This window comes from Chiloscyllium punctatum, chromosome 16, assembly GCF_047496795.1.
Source record: "Chiloscyllium punctatum isolate Juve2018m chromosome 16, sChiPun1.3, whole genome shotgun sequence".
In the NCBI taxonomy this organism is placed as follows: domain Eukaryota; kingdom Metazoa; phylum Chordata; class Chondrichthyes; order Orectolobiformes; family Hemiscylliidae; genus Chiloscyllium; species Chiloscyllium punctatum.
This window is the reverse complement of record NC_092754.1, coordinates 2,354,668-2,379,253: the sequence shown is the minus strand read 5'-3', so window position 1 is coordinate 2,379,253 and position 24,586 is coordinate 2,354,668. Positions and strand designations below refer to the sequence as shown.

Below are 24,586 nucleotides of genomic sequence, written 5' to 3'. Positions count from 1 at the left end.
CACCATTATCTGTCTCCTACAATCAAGCCAATTTTGTACCTAATTGGCTCTCTCCTCCTAGATCCCATGTGATTTGACTTTACTAACCAGTTTACCATGTGGAACCTTGTTGAAGGCCATACTGAAGTCCAAGTAGACACTTCTATCACTTTGCCTTCATCTACCGTCTTGATCATCTCTTCAAAAAATTCAAATTTATGTGACACTATTTCCAACACACAAAGCTATGCTGACCATCCCTAATCAGGCCTTGCTATTCTAAATACATGTAGATCCTGTCTTTCAGAATTCCCTCCAACAATTTTCCTATCACTGACATCAGGCACACTGACCTGTAGTTCCTTGGCTTTTTTATGCAGCCTTTCTTAAATCTTGGCACAACATTAGCCACTCTCCAGTCTTCCAGCATCTCACGTATGGCTGAAGAGATACAAATATCTCTGCTAGGGGGTGCACAATTTCTTCACTAGCTTCCCAGAATGTCTTGGGAAACACCTGATCAGCTCCCAGTCTCCACCACAAATAGAAACATTTTCTTTACATTCAACACACCAAACCTTTCAGCATGGAATCAGTCCGAGTTTTTAATGCAACTGTTACTTGCAAACTTTTCAACTCTTCTTCAAAGAGGCAGATGGATACATAAAAGAATCATCACTTGAGTAAGTCCTCAAGGTATTATCCCCTGGATTATACACAGCAGCAGATAATCAGCACCTTCAGGACAGAGAGAAAATTAAAACTAAATGTTTCCTTATTAAAAGGAGCTATATCCTCTCTCCAGCATGAACAGGAATGAATGAAGAAAGTGATTATTTGTAATTCCTGGTGAGATAACTGTTTCATCAGGAATTCAAAACTTCTTATAGTTTTCTTTTGCTGGGGACTATAAAAGAACAGAAGCCAATGGAAGTACAGCTATCCCAGAATCCACAGCAGCTGTGAAAGTGCTACATAAAAGTAACAGAGAATGTCTCATGTTAAATCCATGTTCTGTTTACAGAGTGAAGGATGTAGCCTCAGTTTTCACATTGATCTGGAGGAAGGAGAATGTCTGAATGGGATAGTAGGGTTTGATGTTCTGAACAGACCCAGAATGCTGGCCTTAAATAAGCAGTAGGATTGATAATGATTGACAGTAGCTGAAGAGGTGATGCTACATCAGCCCACCAAGAGTTTCATCATTACTTTGAAAGCTCCTGTTTATGGACAGCGGTGAAGACCAGGTGCCTTTATTTTACAACAGTTATTGTGAAAACCACCTGCTGAGAGATAAACAAGGAACTAAGTAGGATCTGTCACAACATCAACTTCAATTTCTACAGCATCATTAATGTAATAAAACACCCAGAGGTGTTTCACACGAACGTTAAGACTTGCTCAATAGGGAATTGCAGAAAATCCGAGATTGGGGAAAATTAAAGCAGAGGTCACACCTCTCACAGTTAATACTAAATGTCCCTTCACAGGGTGACAAAATGAATCAAAACAGCAGCAAAGGGACAGGCACATGCGCTCAGTCTGACAGGTCGATGCTGTCTACTTGCATTTGTAATCCAGAAAACCTGCCTCCACCCTATCACCACATCCCTCTGTCCCTGATGTTCATCAAAATGGTTCTTCTCTCACACTCACTGTGGGAGCGTGTCACCTATTCCCATAACTCTCTATGAAACAAGGTTTCTTCAGAATTCCTGACTGGATTCATTCAGGATCAGTTTGCATTTAAGATCCTGAGATCCAGACTCTTCCACAAACTCTTTCATAATCTTAAAGACCTCTAAACAGCCATTACACCCTCACCCAGTGAGTGTGAGAGAACTCACGGGCAGGCAACGAGAGAAAGACAGAGACAGACAGGAGAGAGAAAGAGAAAGAGCGAGGGAGAGACAGACAGAGAAATCAAATGTCCAAAACAGAAGCGTATCTTACCACGTGAGCAGCTGGCTGGATTTGGAGATTTACTGCAGTGGTCTGAGGTGCCAGTTGGTGCTGGTGAGTCTGTCCGTGACTGTTGAGCGGAGCATCTGGCTGGCCAGGCTGGGGACCTGACTGCAAACTCTGCTGGGCCTGAGAGACAGGCTGCAGCACCGGGCTAGGGGAGTGAGCCCCCTGAAGGTGCAGGGCCTGGTGTTTCTGCTGGACGACAGTCTGACAGTGCTGTGCCTGCACATGAGCCTGGGCCTGAGGATGCACGCTGGTCTGGATCTGGGCACAGGGCTGTACAGCCAGGCTCTGGGTCTGCTGTGGCTGTAGTGGCTGGAGCTGGGTGCTGGTGTGGATCAGTTGGGGCTGCTGGTGTCGGTGCTGAAGCTGCTGTTGCTGAAGGACAAACTGATGCTGCAGGTGTTTCTGTTGTTGCTGCTGTAACTGAAGCTGCTGCTGCTGCTGGTGCATTAACTGATGCGGCTGAATCTGTGCGTATGCTACAAGGAGACAGAGAACATGTTCACAATCACAGCGCCACCTTAACAACAACTTCAAGCTTTTCACTAAAAAACACAAACCAAAGTGTTTCCCCCAACCAATCTCCCTCAGTTCCTATTGCAATGTCCTGCAGGAATTGGGATCCAGCAGCAGAACTGCTCTGGAAGGGGTTGGGCCTGGGGTGAGGGGTGCAAATTAGACAGGGATAGGGGAAGAAATAGTGGGGTGGGGAGAAGAGGGAGCGGAGAGGAGGGGAAATGCAGGGTAGAGGGAGGCAATTGCAGAGCTTAGCTTGCAGGCAATTGAAGGCACAGCTATCAATGATGGAGTGATTAAAATTGGCCAGAATAATAGGCTGGGGGTTTTCAGCAGGTGGAAATTACAGAAACAGTTGAATGCAAAGTCATGAGGGGGTAGGACAGGGGTGACTGTTTTAAAATGGAAGCATTTCTCAAGCAGGTGTGAACATAGGGGAATGAGAGTCACTGAAGCAACTGCATTTCACAATTAATTCACTGTCCGTGAAGCAGTTTGACAAGTTCTAACAGAGGTAACGAGTGATTATTGTTCAAGCAGGTCCTTTCTGTGGGAAGGAATAGAAAGTAGCCCAATGGCTGACCTTCTCTTTGATGTTCCCATCACCTTCTTCAGACCCAAGTGAAAAACCCCTCTCACCTGCTACATCAATGAAGCTCTTTGCAACAAACAGACTTATTTTAAGTCAATCCAGATCAGTACCAACTGATTCCACCATGAACTTTCTGTATGGTACCAAGTTTTCTTTTGTGAAACAATGTTCAGGCCACAAGTGCTTTTCAATATTAGCTTCAAAACTCTGATTTCTCAATGAGTCAGAACTCCAGCTGCCTATCAATAAACAATGGAATGGATTGATCATTTCCTAATTCAATGTTTGGGTGAGAGTGAGGAACATTCAGTGTTATTTCACTGAGTGAATATAATATGCGGCCCAGCCTAGAGCAGGGATTGCTGGGGGCTTGGACACTATGGTTAAGGTTGGCTTCAATCAGGTAACTGTCCTCACCCAACCCCAACATCGCCCACTCCGCCTCTCAATCTTATAGAGGAGCCCACAAACAGAGTGGGATGGGGGTGGTCACTATACTCCCTCCTGCCTGTGAAATGCAGACCCTCACAATTGAGCGGGAGGGTCTGGTGCAGCCAGTCTCCAGGCACATGGCTCCTTCCCATGAGTGAAGTCCCCAGGATCTCACAGGGGGCTCCAGTACCTGCAGCAAAATACATAAGCTGAGAGCACATTGTTCACAGCAGCACCATGCTCACATCCATATCCAGGAGACCATTTGTCAAGTTGTAGCCAGATTAATATGAACGACTAAAGCTTGATCTCCCCTACAGTTTGGTAACATTCACACTGCCCCACAATGAAATAACACCAGCCAACGTTAAGCTGCTTCAGAGCTGTGACTCCACCTCCTCTTCAAAGACCCATTCAGCTCAGAGAGACACTAACTAACCATCAGTGTCAGCTAGCTCCCAGCTCCAGCCTCACCACCACTTTAAAGTCAGTGCCAACTGATCATTGCTCATTGGGAGGTTTGGTCTATCTGTGGCTCTGAATGAGTGGGTGATCATTTGATAGACAAACGCTAAACTCAGAGTGAGAGATGATCAGTTAAGCTTCAAGATTTTTTTGCAGCATTTATTACCCATCCCTAGTTGCTCAGAGGGCACATTGCTGTGGGCCTGGAGTCCAATGTAGGCCAGGCCAGGTAAGGAAGGCTGTTTTATTCCTCAAGGACATTAGTGAATCAGTTGGGTTGTCCCAACAATCGTCATCATTAGACTCTTCATTCCAGATACTTACTGAAATCAAATTCCACCATCTACCCTGACAGGATTCGAACCTACGTCCCCAGAACATGACCTGGGTCTCTGGATTAACAGTCCAGTGATAATGCCATTAGGCCATTGCCTCTCTCCCCCCCAACCACCACCCCCCAGGTGTTATTACTGTGCCAGAGCATCAGCCATGATTCACCCTGGCGATTACCTTACTACAAATTGCTAAAGAAGTCAAACCAGAAAGGCAGAGCTAACTGATGCCAAAGTGGACACAGATTGTGAAAACCTCACTGTGTTATTGGCCAAGGGATTATAAAGTACACAAATGGAGATTCTACAGGGAACAAGTAGCTGATTGTTCTGGGAATGGTGACCCACTGTTGATGTCAAAGGCTTTCTGCCTGCCAACAGCTATTTGATTGGCTCCCAGATAGCTGGGCAGCTTGTGGGTATGAAGTCATCAAACCTCCAAGGAGGAAACAACAGTCCTTTCTCTGCGGTAAAGGACATCTCAAGCTTAAAGAGAGCAATGTTTATTTTCCCTGACCAATTAGAGTGTCATAGAGATGTACAGCATGGAAACAGACCCTTCAGTCCAACCTGTCCATGCCAACCAGATATCCCAACCCAATCTAGTCCCACCTGCCAGCAGCTGGCCCATATCTCTCCAAACCCTTCCTATTCATATAACCATCCAAATGGCTCTTAAATGTTGTAATTGTACCAGCCTCCACCACTACCTCTGGCAGCTCATTCCATACACGTACCACCCTCTGCGTGAAAAGGTTGCCCCTTAGGTCTCTTTTATATCTTTTCCCCTCTCACCCTAAACCTATGCCCTCTAGTTCTGAACTCCCCGACACCAGGAAAAAGACTTTGTCTATTTATCCTATTCATGCCCCTCAATTTTGTAAACCTCTATAAGGTCACCCCTCAGCCTCCGATGCTCCAGGGAAAACAGCCCCAGCCTGTTCAGCCTCTCCCTATAGCTCACATCCTCCAACCCTGGCAATATCCTTGTAAATTTTTTCTGAACCCTTTCAAGATTCACAACATCTTTTCGATATGCTACAAGCTCTGGTTCTTAACCAATAAGTCACAAACTTTACAGTATGAACCAGTCATTCCGTGCTTCCTGAAAATGTACCGGGAGTAGAAAGATCGAGGAGCAGTCAGTCCTGACCAGCAAAGAACAATTATCTCAGCCCAGCCTGTAGACAGACACCATTGAATTACTTTCCCAGACTTTCCCTCAATCCATAACACCCAGTCTTTATTTAACTCCTGTCAATATGTGCACATAAAGCGTAGAAGGGGTTAGAGTTTTAACTAGTGGAATGTTACATAGATGGTTCATAATTGCTTTTCTGGTAGAATCAATACAAAATATAATTCTAGATAACTATAGAATCAATAGATTCTATTGCTTTGTGTTAAATAGTAATCATGTTAAATACTGACAATGAAATAGACCAGATGTCAATCTCGTTCTAAAAGTCAGGACAACTGGGGAGCTTGCAAACTTTGATCATTTTTGTGATGACTTCAGAAATAATGGTTTGAGGCTCAGTGGGGAACGTGCTCAGTTTAATGCTGGGACGTTGTGTGGATCATTAGTTTAAAGTTGATGAGCCTCCCTGAACACTGGAACTCCAACCCAACACCGTCAAACTGTTCAGACTAAACACCGATCAGGAATGTTCTTCCCTCTTTAGCTCAGTGCTGAGCTCTCCCAAACCTCAAAATGAACAAAATAAATATGCCCCAAAGAAAGTTTTCATGAATCACTTGCTTCAGGGATCTGAGAGCATTTCACTCTCAGGGGCACTCGGAATCGGAGATATACAGCACGGAAACAGACTATTCCATCAAACTCATCCATGCTGACCAGATATCCTCAATTAATCTAGTCCCATTTGCCAGCATTTGGCCAATATCCCTCTAAACCCTTCTTATTCATATACCCATTCAGATTCCTTTTCAATGTTGTAATTGTACCAGCCTCCATCACTTTCTCTGGCAGCTCATTCCACCCACACACACACATACCACCCTCTGCATGAAAAAGTTGCCCCTTATATCCCTTTTAAGTCTTTCCTCTTTCACCCTAAACCTATGCCCTCTAGTTTTAGACTCCCCTACCCCAGGGAAAAGATCTTGGCCATTCACCCTCTCCATGCTCCTGATGATTTGATAAACCTATGTAAGGCCACCAAACTCCGACACTCCAGGGAAAACAGCTTATCTTCACAATTCAGTATCAGCATCTAACAGACAACACCACTGTTTAAACCAGAGTCTGTTTTTCATTCTCACTCCTTTTGTCCTGAACATCCTGAGCATGGTCTTAGCCCAGACTCTATTGCCTTTCACTAAATGCTGAGCTTAGGGATATAAATCCGTCACAGCCGTGTGAGTGCACATAGACCCATCTTCACCCAGGAATTTTGACTGTGTATACTAACGTGTCATTAAATCTCTGGAAAGTATGCTCCATGCATTATTTGTCCTGAACTGCCCTAGAAACAGGTCAAATTGTGTAGGCTATTAGCCCGTTTTGAAATGGTGACATTCCGTATTTTGATGCATATTATTAAATTAAACCCATTCATAGAGTTAAATTTCTTTGAAGCAGTTCCCCTCACTCCACTAAGAGGTTTCCCAATGAAATCAAAGAAGCTGCCTCTAGTACAGCAGCTACTGCTGTGAAATCAGAGCAGCTGAAATTTAATTAAATAAATATGCAGCCAAATTTATTTAAAAGCTAAACATCCAACCGTTTTTCTTGGAATTCTTTCCAAGGCTTTGTCAGGAACGCTTTCGTTTAGCATCAGTTTTGTACATTTCGCTCTTGCTTTTAAATCATATTGAAAATTATTACAACTAGCCCATTACCATAATTAATCAGGTAATGGTTGAGCTTGTGTATAGTTGACCCAGCACCTCCACTAACTCTCACTGCTGAAGTAAAACTTGACTCGGTAAGTATCTACTGATAAAATTAAATACATTGCATAGCCCTAAAGGTGGGTATTCAGCTCCTTGGGTCTGAGCATATCAACATGGGATGCCAAAATAGCTTTGGCTGCTCAAGGAGGTGGGGTCAATGGGAATAATGGGGAACCTGTAAACTCTGACAGCGAGGCAATGGGAAAGGAATAAATTTCAACCCTTCCAATATATTTCACATAAAAAGGTCAACCTACCATTGTGTGATCTTATAGAGGTTTATAAAATCATGAGGGGCATTGATAGGATAAATAGACAAAGTCTTTTCTCTGGGGTCAGTGAATCCAGAAGTAGAGGGCATGGGTTTAGGGTGAGAGGGGAGAGGGGAAAGATATAAAAGAAACCTACGGGGCAACATTTTCATTCAGAAGGTGGTACATGTATGGAATGAGCTGCCAGAGGAAGTGATAGAGGCTGGTACAACTGCAAAACTGGATGGGTATATGAATAGGAAGGGTTTGGAGGGATATGGGCCAGGTGCTGGCAGGTGGGACTAGATCGGGTTGGGATATCTGGTCGGCATGGACAGGTTGGACCGAAGGGTCTGTTTCCGTGCTGTACATCTCTATGACTCTGACTAAAAGTATGGTCTGACAAACACTCTCATTTCTACAGGGAAATACAGTATTCAGATCCATGTGGTCCTGCCTTTACCCCACCCCACAAGTTGCTATTGTTTTTGTTCCAAAGAAAACATGCGCTGTTCTGGAAATTTGTGGCCGATAGCCTAGATCGGGCATTGGTAACCTTAACGCAAGAAAGGACTTGCTTTGTACATTTCATCAAAAATAAAACATCTTGATGCTTGCTGCACAAGTGCCAATAACAGACAACAGTGGAAAGTTTTACCAAAAAATGATTAATTGAATGATTCTCTCACACAAATACAGTATTAACACAAGTTTAACAAAGCAAAACAAGAGACATTAATCAAGCAACAGAAGATGTTTGATCAATATACATCAGGATCAGGCTACACAACTCACCAAAAACCACATATGGTTCTACAGCTGCGACAAATTCCCAAAATTCTCTTTCTTTTAACTTCCTCCAATACATTAATAGTCATTGAGTCATAAAGTCATACAGCGCAGAAACAGACTCTTCTGCCCAACTCGTCCATGCTGAACTGGTTTCCTCAACTGAACTAGTGCTATTTGCCAGCACTTGGCCCAAATCCCTCTCAGTCTTTCCTATCCATGTGCCTGTCCAGAAGTCTTAAATGTTGTTACCACTTCCTCAGGCAGTTGATTCCACATATTGTGTGAGAGAAAATGTTGCCTCTCAAGTCCCTTTTAAACCTTTCTCCTCTCACCGTAAAAATATGCCCCCTAGTTTTGAACTCCCCCACCGAGGGAAAAGACTTTTGCTATCTATACCCCTCATGACTTTATAAATCTCTACATGGTCATCCCTCAACCTCCTATATCTAGTGAAAACATCCCAGCCCATGCAGCCTCTCCTTATAACGCAAACCCTTCAGTCCCAGTAGCACCCTTATAAATCTTTCTTCACCCTTTCCAATTTAATATCATCCTTCCTATAACAGGCGACCAGAATTGTACACAGAACTCCAATGTGGCCTCGCCAACATCCTGTACAACCACAACATAACAAGTGCTGACGATTCAGTATTTGCTAAATTAGTTTACCTTGCAAGTAGCTGAGGCACAGACTGGCAATTCATTTTTATAGCATCCTGAACGAAACAAAACACCACAAAAGCACCTCACTGTGGCAATCTCGGATGATACTGGACGTTGAGCAGCATTGAGTGACAAGAGGGCAGACAATTGAAAATTTGGTTGAAGGTTTTCAGGAGAACCTTCCAGAAGAAGTGAGGCAGAACTTTATGGAGAGAGGTCCAGGGGATAGCTTAGGAGTGACCACCAATGGCGGTGGTGGGTGCCGGGAGGGTGGACACTAAAATCAGGATGTTCAGATGGTCAGAGTTAGAGGAGTGTGGTTTCATATTACACCCAGTTACGGTCAAGACAGATTGCTCAAGGAGGAGGTGACGTCAGAACTGTCTTCAGATTCAAGTTTCTTCATTATCATGATTAAATACTCCAATACATGGTACTGAGAGACATACCAGCCTCTAATCTTGTTATCGCTTTATTGAAAGAATACTCCACAAACTCTACGCCTAATGCTAATTGGTCTACTCCATATGCTTCTCTGCATGCGTTTATAACATTCAAATGGTTAGATTTCAGACTTCTGCCTCGCTCCACATGAATTTCTCTTGCTTTCTTTAACTCCACCCCTATGGTGTTACTTATGCCCAGTGAGGAGCCACTCACATCATCACTGTGCTGCCCCAGAAACGTCGATTCTCCTGTTCCTTGGATGCTGCCTGACCTGCTGCGCTTTTCCAGCAACACATTTTCAGCTCTGATCTCCAGCATCTGCAGTCCTCACTTTCTTCTAAAGCCCTTACACAACAGATTGAATTCATCTCGACAGTTGTTGGTCTACCAGAGATTGCAGGCTTGGAGGTTATGGAGGGATTTTGAACATTTTGAAATAAAACATAGTTTATCTTAGGGTCAAGCAAATAGCACGAGGGTGATGGGTAATGGGAAAAGATTTGATATAAGCAAGGAATTAAGCAGAGTTTGACATGACTTCTCTATGACTTGTGACCTTAAGTTTAAGAAAGATAGTTGATTCTGAAAGTGACAAAGCTACAAGTGAGGGATTCAGCAGGAGGTGGACAATGTTTGGGAGGTGGAATTAGAGGATTTAATAGCATACGGTGGTGGCCAAATATGGCACTCAGATTGTGGTCAGTCTGGTTCCGAGTGTTGCCAATTAAAATCCTGCACTCCTCTGCCAGGAGAAAGTGAGCTCTGCAGATACTGGAGAGTCAGAGTTGATAAGTGTGGTACTGGAAAAACACAACAGGTCAAGCAGTATCCAAGGAGCAGGGAATCAACAGGAATGAAGGGCTTAGGCCCAAATGGTTGACTCTGCTCCTCCTCGGATGCTGCTTGACCTGTTGTGCTTTTCCAGCACCACCCTTCTAGACTCTGCACTCCTTTGCCAGCCTATTGGAGTGAGTGACTGATTCCAGAGGGGGACAGTGGCCAGATTCTTAAGTATCCCCACTGTCTCCAAGGTAACACCAACTGAGGAAACTAGAAGGACCCTTGTAGATTTTGGGGAGTACCATGTGGTTAGTCAGGTTCACACACCTCCCATGTATGGGCTAGTTACTGTGTATTAGCTGAAGACCAATCCTCTCATCCCCAGAACAAACTCTATCCCAGTAAAATGTTCAAAACTTCCATACAACATAGAAGAAATGAAAATGGAAATGAAAATCCAGGTTGCAGTATTCCAGACATGGATTTAATAAGTTACGAGTTTCCAATAACTGCAACCATCCCCTTGATGAATCAAACTGAAGTGGATAATAGGTCCATACAGACGGGACACATTTAGTGATAAATGACCAAAATCAAAATCAATATTTCGCTAATGGAGCACATTTATTGTGCATTTAAAATTCATGTTTCACTCATTAAATGTACATCAATGTGAATTTACAATAATGAAGGTAGCCCTGAATGCCCTGCCTTTCCTATTTCCTTAATTAATTCCCAATACATTTTGAATGTTGTCTCTCTCCCTGCTCACAAAAGGTATCATCAGCAAATTTAAAATAATCAGCAATCTACAGCACAGAGAAAGGCCCTTTAGCCCATCACATCTGCACCAGTCAAAAATGACCAAAATGTTCTAATCCCCCAGAGTCAGAGAACAATAGTAGAACATTTTCTTTACGTCGTTCATCTGAAACAATCCCTTTATTATTGTTCACTGTCCAGAACTTTATATTAGCAAATTAGTAACCAATCCAATAAATTAATTTTAGTTAAATTCATTCTGTCTTAACCTTTTAAAAAGCCTCACATGTAGAACGTTATGAAATGCCTGTTGATAAGGTAATGAAGTTTTACCCACTGGATAACCCACATTAACAGCGATCTTATTAAATAAAAACATAGTGGCTGCATGAGATATGACTTACTGGTTTGATTCTTAATGATTGCTTACAACTTCGTCCCTCTTCAGGTGAGCACTGAAACGGTCCTGTGAAATAACTTTAACTGTTTCTCTCACTAACTACATAACAGCTTTATAATTCCTTGATATTATTCGCAATTGGAATTTAAATTTTAAAATAACCTCCAAGAGGTAAATGTTACAAATTTCATTTCCTTGGGCAGAGTTTCACAGTATTAAGTGCTTCAGGACATTAGTGGTCTCCTATCAGGCAGCACGAACTCTGAATCTGCCATAGAGTGTTCTTCAGTTCTGAGCTGGAATCCTGTGTTCAAAAATACATTACAGCCTGGTAGTTCAAGAGACATTAGCCTGGAAATCAGTGCTCGTACGGGGGGAGGATGTGCCCTTGTCTCCAATAATTTTTAAAAGTACATGGAAAAAGCTGTACTTTGTTACTGAGGTGCAACGGGGATACATTTCTCCCCCCAAAATGGCATGCGATTTTAATAACAACTGCTGAAATCCCATCTCGGAAAACAAGTTTAATCTTTGTATAGCTTCAAACTTTTTTTAACTGATTAAATATTCCCTGAGTTTCCCAATTTTAAAAGACTGATATTTTGCTGAAATATTTATAAATAAGTGGACAGCCAATGTATCAGACTTCCTGGTTTGCTGCCTGAAGAGAATATCTCCATGTGATTGGCTGCATGCTGGATTTGATGTCATCATTGTTGGCAGATACCTGGAGATCCCCTGGTGTTGGTATTGGATTTACATGACCAGGAAAGCAGTCATCCAGATCATTAGATCTTTAATATGGAGGTGGTGTGGGAATGGGGTAGACAAAGCCAGAAGTCTCACAATCCCGGGTTACAGTCCAACAGGTTTATTTGAAATCACAAGCTTTTGGAGCACTGCTCCTTCATCCGGTGCACTGCTTTCATTTGAGGTCATTGGAGAACAGTGAAAATGTGCCTCAATAAAATTCTCTTTCTGCCCCTTCCCCCCCCAACTTATCAATCTAACACTTCAGCAAAGACCTCTTAGCCTCTTGAGGGAAGATCAGGTTTTTGGGTCCACATTCCTGTATTTAACTGGAGGCCAGCACAGTGCCATTCACCACCTCTGTACACAAAGGTATGCGCCAGAAAAACTAAAACTTTGATAAGCTTTGGAATTTTAATGTTCTATCACTTACTTTTTTAAAACTTTGCTCCTGAGATATGGGTGTCCCACTTATTATCCAACCCAATTGGCCAGAGGGCAGTTAAGAGTCAAATGTATTGCTGTGGGTCTCAAGTCACGAGTTACCCCAGACCGGGTAAGGATGACAGATTTCCTTCCCTGAAAAGGAAGGAAGAGGGGGACAGCATGCAGGTCAGGGGAGAACGCGGGACTCAGGGGCAAGGGGAGGGCGCGCGGGTCAGGGAGAGGAGACAGCGGGCGGGTTGGAGGAGGGGGAGAATGATCGTGTATAGTTGAGGGTGGGGGGAGAGATGGTGTATGGGTCACTGAACAGGTTGGGGGGTTGGCGGGGAGAGATGGGGTATGGTGGGAATGTGCAATTTGTGAAACCTCCACTGATACAATAACTTCAACATTTCCAATAACCAAATCTATTCCACAGTACTTTATACTCCCAGATGCTCCTCAAACATTTAGCACCAGCTCTTTAATGAGAGGCACAGAGATTTGTGCCAACACCTCCCCCTCTCCACACGTGAAGATTGCCCACAGCCAATGACACTAGTGCAACAGCTGATGACACCATCGCTGACTCCTGTCTCTCAGTGTCAGTCTCATGTGTCGCTGCATATCTCCAATACACACTTGTATACTGAGTGACAGCCAACAGGAACAGCACAGGTCATTCATGCTTCAACCCTGATCCACCATTCAGAGAGATCAGGGCTGATGTGAGACCTAACTCCACATCACTGCACTTGGCCCATATCCCTTAGTACTTCACTTCACACAAAATAAATCTCAGATTTAAAATTAACAACAGATCCAGCATTGATTTCGGTTTGTGGAAGAGAATTTCAAACCTCTCCTACTCTGTGTGTCTAAGTGTTTCCTAACATCTCCAGTGAACAGTCTGGCCCTAATTCTGAGACCATGCCCCCTAGCACTAGAATCCCCAATACCAACGGGAGTCTTGTTACACTGTGGTGACATCCCAACTGGGTTCTAGATTAGAGTGGTGCTGGAAAAGCACAGCAGTTCAGGGAGCATCCGAGAAGCAGGAAAATTGACATTTCGGGCAAAAGCCCTTCATCAGGAATAGAACCATCCCAACTGGGTGGATCGCATTGTGGAACTAGACCCAATAACACAGAGTTGAGTCCCTATGAAAGAACAAAATTCAGCACACACCATAGTTCATGAGAGCTTGGCTACATTCACCTAGTCGAAAATCTAAACAAAACCACTTGCAGCTTGTGATCTGAGATTTATGTCTGCTATCACTCTGTACTGGATGTTCAGTCCTTTCCTGTATGGGTCAACAGTTAATTAAATGCATCTCCACAAATCCCTCCAAAAGAACACAAGAGGCTGCTACATCAGCCCACATCTACACACATCAATTTCATTGCAACAGACAGCTGCATTCCCACACAATACAGTTCAACAAACACAGATTCACTCAGCTCCACAAAATGGGCACAGGACTTAAAGGAATTGCTCATTAATCTTATCGTTAATAATTAGGAACTGAGTAAAGGATGGGGGTGGGGGAGGGATGGTTTCAAACAGTAACCAGAAAGCTAGCTTTACTGATTCTAGAAGTTCATTCACTGCCTCAAGTCTTTTGTCAAATCTTGAAGGTGCCACATTATGAATCAGCAGAATTGTTTTCTACTTTTAAAAAAACAGCAAACATTTTAGAAACTTACCATCCCTACCATTTGTAGCTGAATAAGCAGTTTCTTTGTCAGACAGTCCGGCTGCAAGAAGGTCTCTCCTCATTATCCCCCCGACTAGAATTAATTGCCTCTTTGCAGGGTTTTCTGCCAGATTAACCCTATTAACACTGGCCTCACATATTACCGATACCCTCTTGGTTTACAGGAAGTTTTCCCAGGATTGAGAGCATGCAGTGTGAGCAACTGCAATATTTAACAGGCTCTTTGAAAGCTGACTGCCCTGGGGGACTGAACACTTCCTGGGACACTTCCTGTACCTGATGCTCAGAAATAGCCCATTATGTGCAGAACTGCCCCCACCCCCACTGTCACCATCCCCCAACCCTCCACCACATCTCTCAGAGTGTGTGTGTGTAAGTCATTTAGCTTATGCATTATTTACACAGAGATAACCTCTTCAAGCAGAAATCACTCTTGGTTCGCAGCACCCTGTGGTTCCTAGCTCTGAGAACCACATTGCTCACTGTCTTTCTGGTAAATTACAAACCAGTGCAGGCAGCAGAGCAGACACAGTAGCTATCCAGTTGAGAGCATGGTGCTGGAAAAGCACAGCGGGTCAGGCAGCATCCAAGGAGCAAGAGAATTGACATTTCAGGCAAAAGACCCTCATCAGGAATGAGGCTGGGAGCCGAGGGAGTGGTGAAATAAACAGGAGGGGGGTGAGGCTGGGGGAATGTATCTTTTGCCTCGGGGGAAGAACACCTCATCTTCTACCTCAGGAAACTCCAACCCCAGGGCATCAATGTAGATTTCACCAGTTTCCTCATTTCCCCTCCCCCCACCTTATCTCACATCCAACCTTCCAGCTCAGCACTGCCCCTCATCACCTGTCCCACCTATCCATTCCACCCTCCCATCTGACCTATCACCTTTACCCCCTCCTCCATCCACGTACTGCACACTCAGCTACCTTCACCCCCAGCCCCACCCCATCCCCTCCCATTTATCTCTCTACTCCCCCAGCTCCTCATTCCTGGTGAAGGGCTTTTGCCCAAAACGTTGATTTTCCTGCTCTTCAGATGCTGCCTGACCTGCTGTGCTTTTCCAACGCCATTCTCTCGACTCCAATCTCCAGCATCTGCAGTCCTCACTTTCTCATTGTAGCTATCCAAATAAGCCCTGAAGCTCAGAAAACCTCTCTGTAATGTCGCCCCCACATCTCATCCTGCTGTCACCATGAGACAATGAAGGAAAAATTTGGCTTTCCTCCTGTGCTTTTCACAACCTCAGGACATTCCAAACCACTTCTCAGCTATTGAGCTGCTGACCAATGAGCATGTGTAGTCACCGTTGAAACGTAGGACAGAAAGCTGCCTTGTGCACACAGGAAGCCCCCACACAAACAGGAAGCTGCGAATAACAAGAGCTGATATAAAAAAAAATCAAAGAACTGGAGATGCTGTAAATGTGAAACAAAAACCCGACAGCATGACACTCTTGTGTGCGCTGACACTTTGTAAGCCAGTGGCTGTACGTACCCCTTCTGTTCTCTCCCTGCCAAAGGCATGGTTATCCAAACAGCACAGCACTGCATTTCCTCCACCTCCCTCCCCACGACCCCGCCCCCCCCCCCCCCCAAACTCCCATGTCTTCTCAACAGGTTCAGTCGAGTGTTCAGGCACCTGCTGACCACGAGTCATTGATTCAGTTCAATGCGAAGGTTCACACAGTTTGACAAAATAAAACTATTAAAGCACACTCCCCACCACAATGTACCCAATTGTCTCAGTCTTGGTGCTGGGATACTCTCACACAATACAACACTAAATCAAACGCACCAGCAACAGCCTCAAAGGAGTCTGGCTTCAAGCAGCTCTGGCCAACATTGACTCAGAGGAATGGAAACCAGCTCTTTGCACTTCCAGTTAGGAATAAAATTGCTCTTGAACAACTGAACACGACAGAAAATGCTGCCATTCGTTCGAAAGGATAATAATAATCTTTTGTATCTTTAAGCAGCACCTCCCTCTCTTTCAAGGGATCATTCAGTAACCCAGGCTCCAGACCGCTAATCCCTCTTTACATATCCCTGAGACACACACTGTCTGCTGCACTGTTCACGTAGCCCCGGATTAAAGCTAACACAGACTTTGGCCCAATCTGTCTGATGGAAAAAAAAAGATTGCCACTCTATTGGTCGCACTAATGTCTGTTCAATGCTGAACTTCCAGCAACACATCTAACAAGGTCAGAGACTGGGGAGGTTCACCTTTGAAGGACACAATTAGAATCAGGGAGAGAATCAAGGCAGCCTCACACTATAATCCTCCAACCATCTGCAGCTCAGGAACAGATAATTTGCAGTGAGATTTACAAAGCTAACACTCAATGATCAAAGCATCAATTGGAAGCCAAATTATTTTTCATTTAGTGCAATCTCAACTAGTAACTCAAAAAGCAGAACTTCACAATGTTCTCAGCTTTGGCTCAGAAGGTTAAACCAGAGAGGGTCAACCTCATGAGAAGATTCTGCCGAGGTTGGGGTCAATCAATCCTTTGCCTATTGTTCAACCGAGCTACAGAGGCACACGACTCCCAGGTTTGAGCCATATTAAAGATGCTATGTAAATGTAAAGTTGTTGTGACCACACTCTCTATAAAGAATACTTCTTATAAACTTCTGTTTAAATCTTGTTTTGATGCAGTTTCCATTAATCTAGCCTTTTATAACCTTACCACTCTCCTCTGGGTCACTTCATAACCATCTTCGTTCTAATCAAATAAACCTTAAGCACCCTTTCATAACTATATCCCCTTCATCCTGACTAAATCAAAGGCTCCATTTTTTATTGATTTGTATCCTTTTTAATAACGTGCTGTCCAAACCCATTGCCAGTGCTCCAAATAAGACTGTGGAGTAGGCATGTTGAATTTTTGAAATGGGTGGTTCGGGAAGGCAGTTCTGCATCTTCTCTGATGCGATGAACTCTCACTCAGCCAGAACAGCCCAGGCCTCTGGAATCAATTAAAAAGGAACACAAAGGGATGTGTGTCTAAGAATACGGACCTGCTCTCATCGGGTTGGACCGAGTGTTCAGAGGCCTCACTAGTAAAAGGAGCCCAATCGAACATCCCCCTTGGAGGTTGAGAATCACCAGAGATTGACAATCCCGGGAATAGCTGCTAGACTCTTCCTTGAATTTCTGATGGCCCAGTATTTGTGTGGTGTCACATGGTCAATGCCGATACCATTACTGGGTCTGTGATGACCTGTTATCCAAACACTGAACACATCACAACCCAGGCGAAAGTGGGTACTGCAGATGCTGGAGATTAGAGTCAAGATTAGAGTGGTGCTGGAAAAGCACAGCAGGTCAGGCAGCATCCGAGGGGCAGGAAAATCGATGTTTCGGGCAAAAGCCCGTCATCACAACCCAGACCAAAGCTGATGCTTGAAATGCTTCCAGATTGAGCCATTAATTCCTCTCCTAAATCATGACCCAATATCTGGACCAACAAGTCTGGTTCTGTACTGCAGAACTGTGGACTATACAACATTTAAAAGGATGGGTGCATGAATAGGAAGGGTTTAAGAGGCATATGGCCCAAATACTGGCAAACAGGACTAGGTCAGATTAGGATATCATCAGCATGGACAGGTTGGACTGGAAGGCCAGTTTCCATGCTATATGACTCTATGATTAACATAGTCCGAACACAATGACAGGCAGTACCTGCTGCACACAATCAGAAAACAGAGGGAGTTTGGTAAAGGTTACTTATTCTAAAGACAAAGGAAAGGCAACTCATGGAGAGACATCTTTGTGTCCAAAAGCTAGGGCTTCCAAATAAACCTGTCAGACTATAACCTGGTGTTGTGTGATTATAACTCTGTCCACCCCAGTCCAACACCAGAGTCTCCACAGAAACTGGGGGCAGGAGCAAGGATGAGGTGCTTGGACAGGCTCACTTTCACTGGTTCTGACAGGGAAGTGATCTCCCAGCTCGTGTTTCCAACATGTGGAAAGCAGCCGCTTAATTGGAACTTGAAGTGTGTGAGCGTGAGCGTGTGTGAGAGAGAGAGTGAGCGTGTGTGAGAGAGAGAGAGAGAGAGAGAGAGAGAGAGAGAGAGAGAGGAGAGAGAGAGGAGAGGGAGAGGAGAGGGAGAGGGAGAGGGAGAGGGAGAGGGAGAGGGAGAGGGAGAGGGAGAGGGAGAGGGAGAGGGAGAGGGAGAGGGAGAGGGAGAGGGAGAGGGAGAGGGAGAGGGAGAGGGAGAGGGAGAGGGAGAGGGAGAGGGAGAGGGAGAGGGAGAGGGAGAGAGAGAGAGAGAGAGAGAGAGAGAGAGCGAGAGAGAGAGAGCGTGAGAGAGAGAGCGTGAGAGAGAGAGAGTGAGTGTGAGAGAGAGAGAGTGAGTGTGTGAGAGAGAGCGTGAGCGAGAGTGAGTGTGCGCGAGAGAGAGAGAGAGCACACGCAGGGTTAATAGGGATAAATGTAAAGTCTGGCCAATTGTGTCAAGCCTGCTGTTGGATCCCAGGTTCTGGAGGCTGCCGCTGACCTGCTTTAACAGGGAGTCAGGACGTTGCTTCCTGTTGGGTTTTGTGGTTTCGGCTGCCTTTACCTTCACAAAGATCCACTCTCCGGGAATAAAAGCAACAAGCTACTGCCTCACATCAGTCTTCCACACACTGAACACACTATTCTCCAGTGTACCAAACACTCCAGTTAGCAAACAAAGACACTCAGGCTCATTTCTAAGCACAAATATTATCTGTGCACATATGGCAAGTTAAAAAAAAAACCTTATCCCAGGAATTGAGATATTTCAGGCAAGTCAGCGTCAGATACTCTGGATTTGTAGCATGTCAATAAATACACAAGTCCTTCTACTACATGACACATGAGGTAGGCAGTGGTGTAGTCAATGTCACTGCACATGCAAACCAGTCACAGGACTCAAATCGTTAAGCATTTCTCACTCCACAGACCCTGCCTAACCTGCTGAGTTTCTCCGGCATTTTCTGTTTGTTTGTTTCAGATCTCCAGCACCCACAAATCTTTGTTTTCTATTATTAACCCATTGTTATTAATGTTCCGGAGATTTCAGTTCAACTCCCATCATGGGAGATGTTGAAACTGGAATTCAATAAAAATTTGGCAACAACCGTCAATTGGTGCATATGTCCATCTGGTTCATCAAGGTCCTACAGGGAAGGAAACTGCCATCTTTACTTGGTCTGACCTACGTGTGACTCCAGACCCACAGCAATGTGTTTGACTTTTAACTGCCCTCTGGGTAATTAGGGATGGGTAATAAATGCTGGCCTAGCCTATGGTTTTTTTCTTCAGTGACACCCAAATCCTGTGAACCAACTTTAAAAAACCCTCTAATTTCTTAATCTGAAGGCCATTTGACTAACACAGACCAGGTCAACCCTTCATTACTGATTCCTGATGGAGGGCTCCTGCCTGAAACATTGACTTTTCCTGCTCCTCGGATGCTGCCTGACCTGCTGTGCTTTTCCAGCACCACTCTGATCTCAGCCCTCCACTACAGCCTGGTGGGGCTGCTGCACTGTTGGAGCTGCTCTCTTTTCAAGAGAGAGGCTTTATATCAAACCCAACTGTCCTTTGTAAAACAGACAAAGAAGATGGTCGCACAATATCTCAAAGGGTGAGGAAGCTCTCCACTCCACTTTCCCTCAAATTAACATCATACCAATATGTAGATGAGGTACTTCAGTTTGGAAAGAAATGCAAAAAGAGTTCACATATAAAACTTGGATAAGACTCTAAATGACAATGAAAGGACAAAGAAATCAGAAGGTACAAATACACAAAAATCACTCCAAATTGCTACCTCAGTTGATGAGGCCAAAACAAAAACAAACCAAAGCAGGAGTCAATATTTCGAGATTACTTCATAACAAGTAGGCACAGAGGGAAGAGTAAGCAAGCTATTATGTTTGCTATTGAAGTGTGGCTGAACCATAGTGCAGGTACTGTATGTAGTTCTTTGGCATTTACATCAGAGACAGACAGGTTGGTAAAAAAGGCATTTAGAATGTTTGTCTTCACTGCTCAGACCCTCGAAATGTTGAGATGGTACAGAACCTTGGTGAAGCCTCTTCTGGAGTGTTGTGTTCTGGTCACCCTGCTAGAGGAAGGATATTATTAAATTGAGAGGATTCAGAAAAGATTTATCAGGATGTTTCCAGAAATGGAGAATTTGAGTTATTGAGGTGTGTCTCTTGATTAAACTTGAAAACATAGGTCTATGTCAGCCTGGAACTGTGCTTTTAAAGCAGTAGGACTGCTATTTCCGTGTCTGTAATTTGTTAAGCTGCAAAGATGGCCTTCAGTACAGTGATATGCTTTTCCTGTCAGAGATTAGAGACAGTTTCCTTCTTTCTGATAATTATGTCTGCAGGATGGGTGTTTGGTTGCGAATCCTATCAGGTCACATGGATTGGTTGCAGTGGCAGTTCGAGGCAATGAGGAACTTACAGGAGCCAGACAGTGGGACGGATGGTAATTGCAGGAAGGGAGGTAAACCCCAGATACAGTCAGGTGGATGGGTTAGTTCCAGAAAAGGTTGGGGGGGAGAAAGCCAGTAGTGCAGGAATCTCCTGTGGCTATCCCCATCTCAAACAGATACATAGTTTTGGAAAATAAGGGGTGGTGGACTCTCAGGGGAATGTAGCACTGACTGCCAGGTTTTTGGTACCGAGACTGGCTCTAACGTAATGAGGGACACACCAGATTCCAAGCGATCAATTGTAATAAGGGATTGTCTAGTCAGAAGTACAGACAGATGTTTCTGCAGCTGGCAGTGAGACCTCAGAATGCTGTGTTGTCTCCCTGCAGCCAGGATCAGGGATATCTCAGAGGGTGCAGAATTTTCTCAAAAAGGAGAGTGTGATTAGCAAGAGGTGGTTGCATGCATTGAAACTAATGACAGAGGAAGAGGGAAGGATAAGATTTTGAAGGGAGAATACAGGAAGTTAGGCAGGAATTTAAAAAAAGGAGGTCCTCAAGGATAGTAATATCTGGATTACTCCCAGTGCTACAAGCTAGAGAGGGTAGGAATAGGAGGATAGAGCAGATAAACATTGGCTGAGGAGCTGCTACAAGGGAGAAGAATCATCGTTTTTGGATCATTGGAATCTCTTCTGGGGTAGAATTGAGCTGTGCACAATGACCTAATTGGCTGCTGGCTCATGATTTAAAAATTCTTATCCTTCTTTTCAGATCCCTTCAAGGACTGCCTTGCCACTACCGATGCCTCACCCCTGCGATGGAACTTTCTCCAGCCTAGCTTATACTTGCGTGTCTCCAATCCTGGCCTCAAACTGAATCCTGAATCCCAATCACTTCACCACGAATGGCTATGAGCTCTGACTTCACTTTCAAAATCTTTCTTCCCCCTTGTTTTTAAACCATAAAAGTCCACATCAACTGAGTTTTTGACAATCTGCCCTCATATCATCATATGTGAGTGTGTCAATTTTCGACAATGCCTAAAAGAAAGAAGGAATTAAAGCGTTTTGTCTCACACTCATAAGAACAAGGAACAGATGTAAGAAAAGAGGCACCATTTATACAGAATGGGAAACGGGTGCTGATTGGCCAGGCCATCATTAGAGTGGAGATGGAGCAAGAACAGTTAATTGGCAATCTTCATTCTCGGAGCAGGCAGGTCATAGAGATGTACAGCATGGAAACAGACCCTTTGGTCCAACACGTCCATGCAGACCAGATATCCCAACCCAATCTAGTCCAATTTTCCAGCACTTGGCCCATATCCCTCTAAACCTTTCCTATTCATATACCCATCCAAATGCCTATTAAATGTTGCAATTGTACCAGCCTCCACCACATTCTCTGGCAGCTCATTCCATACACGTACCACCCTCTGCATGGCAACATTGCCCCTTAGGTCTATTTTATATCTTTCCCCTCTCACCCTAAACCTATGCCTTCCAGTTCTGGACTCCCTCACCCCAGGGTGTCTATTTATCCTATCTATGCCCCTCATGATTTTAAAAGCTTCTATAAAAGGTCACCCCTCAGCCTCCGACGCTCCGGGAAAACAGCCCCAGCCTGTTCAGCCTCTCCGTATAGCTCAAATCCTCCAACCCTGGCAACATCCTTGTAAATCTTTTTCTCAATTCTTTCAAGTTTCACAACGTCCATCCAATAGGAAGGAGACAAAATTGTACACAATATTCCAAAAGTGGTCTAACCAATGTCCTGCACAGCCACACATGACCTCCCAACTCCTGTACTCAATGCTCTGACCAATAAGGGAAAGCATACCAAACATCATCTTCACTATCCTATCTGTGACTCTACTTTCAAGCAACTATGAATCTGCGCTCTAAGGTCTCTTTGTTCAGCAACACTCCCTAGGACCTTACCATTAAGTGTATAAGTCCAGCTCTAATTTGCTTTCCCAAAATGCAGCACCTCGCATTTATCTAAATTAAACTCCATCTGCCACTCCTCAGTCCATTGGCCCATCTGATCAAGATCCTGTTGTAATCTGAGGTAACCCTCTTTGCTGTCCACTAACATCTCCAATTCTGGTGTCATCTGCAAACTTACTAACTATACATTTCATGCTCACATTCAAATAATTTTATATAAAATGACAAAAACAGTTGACCCAGCATCAATCCTGTGGCACTCCACTGGTCACAAGCCTCCAGTCGGAAAAACAACCCTCCACCACAGCTTCTGTCTTCTATCTTCAAGCCAATTCTGTTTCCAAATGGATAGCTCTCCTTGTACTCCATGAAATATAACGTTGCTAATCAGTCTCCCATGGGGAACCTTGTCGAACACCTCACTGAAGTCCATATAGATCACGATTAGAGTGGTGCTGGATGAAGGGCTTTTGCCCAAAACGTCGATTTTCCTACTCCTCGGATGCTGCCTGACCTGCTGTGCTTTTCCAGCGCCACTCTAATCTTGACTCTGATCTCCAGCATCTGTAGTCCTCACTTTCATCTCCATATAGATCATACCCACTACTCTGCCCTCATCAATCGTCTTTATTACTTCTTTAAAAAACTCAAGTTAGTGAGACAGGATTTCCCACGCACAAAGCCATGCTGACTATCCCTGATCAGTCCTTGCCTTTCCTAATAAATGTACATCCTATCCCTCAGGATTCTCTCCAACAACTTGCCCACCACCGACATCAGGCTCACTGGTCTATAGTTCCCTGGCTTGTCCTCACCGCCCTTCTTAAATTATGGCATCACGTTTGCCAACCTCCAGTCTTCCAGCACCTCACCTGTGACTATCGGTGATACAAATATCTCAGCAAGGGACCCATCAATCACTTCCCTAGCTTCCCACAGTTCAAGGGCACACTTGTATGGAAGATTCTGATTGGTCAGGATTTTGCCATGAGGATGCAGCACAAACTAATTGTCTCTACATTCCCTTTATCTTTGCTCTGTCTGAGAATGAAGATGTCAGAATTGGTCTGAGAATGAAGATTGGTTGTTTAAGATTGAAGATTGACAATTAACTGTTCTCCATGCTAATGATGGCCGAACCAATCTTTTCCTCGTGCTGCATAAAATCTCTCTCACCCAACCCCCATCCCCCAAGGTCAGTTGCCACGTCCTGGCTCTGTTCAGTATAAAACTGAGAAGCTTCAACTTCTGGTCTACTTTCAGTGATACTCAAAAGTCATTTTTGTTTGATCATCACTCTGGTGAAGCAGCCTGGGATGTTCGAGTGCACCAAAGGCTATCTAAATGCAGAGTGTTGTTGTTTGAAGGCAATAACCTCACCTGTGGTAATGAGGGCGTGTGTGGTCACAGGGGTTGCTGTGGGGGTCACACTGACCGCTCTGGTGTCAGTGCTGGAAGAGTTGACTATTTCACTCTTCTTTCCACTGTCTGCCATGTTTTCAGACTGGCCTCCTTTAGTAGCAGCCACAGGAGCTGGTCCTGAAGTTTTCGCCTGGGAGGTCGTTGAAACTTGCTGAACGGAGGGGGTAGCTTTCAGAGTGACGCTTTGAAGTTGTGGTTGGACTGTTGCTGCTGTATTCTGTTGACTTCTTATTGCTAAATTTTGCACCTGCAAGAAGGACGATCCACTTGAAAGTGAGACTGTTTTAGACACAACATGGTCAGCAAAATTTCACAGGCACCAAAACAAAACTTTACAATTAATCCCACTTGGAAAATAAAAGGTTCAATTTTAAATGCAAGGGAATGCTGAGTAAATCTGAAGCTGTCACCACCATTGCAGTAATAACCACAAGGTCTCTCCAAGTCAAGGGGATTGAGCTGAGAGGTTGAGATTGCACTTCCCATGTTGGGTCCGATTTTTACAACTGGCTGTGAACCCCATGATGGGATCTGACAGGAGTTGCACAAAACAGATTTTTTTTTTGTTTTGTAAGATAGTTTTGAGAT

At 44.3% G+C, this 24,586-nt stretch overlaps 1 protein-coding gene across 19 annotated transcripts in view; it reads right to left on the bottom strand.

Moving 5' to 3' along the window:
- The window catches only part of LOC140486895 (polyhomeotic-like protein 2), a 255,858-nt gene that overhangs the window by 43,467 nt on the left and 187,805 nt on the right, over positions 1-24,586 (bottom strand). For all 19 annotated transcript variants that reach the window (XM_072585960.1, XM_072585965.1, XM_072585966.1 and 16 more), the window contains 2 exons: positions 23,957-24,245; positions 1,933-2,426 (listed from right to left, as the gene is read on the bottom strand). In XM_072585960.1, the coding sequence (XP_072442061.1) occupies positions 1,933-2,426; positions 23,957-24,245 (783 nt within the window). The remainder of the gene's footprint in view (positions 1-1,932; positions 2,427-23,956; positions 24,246-24,586) is intronic.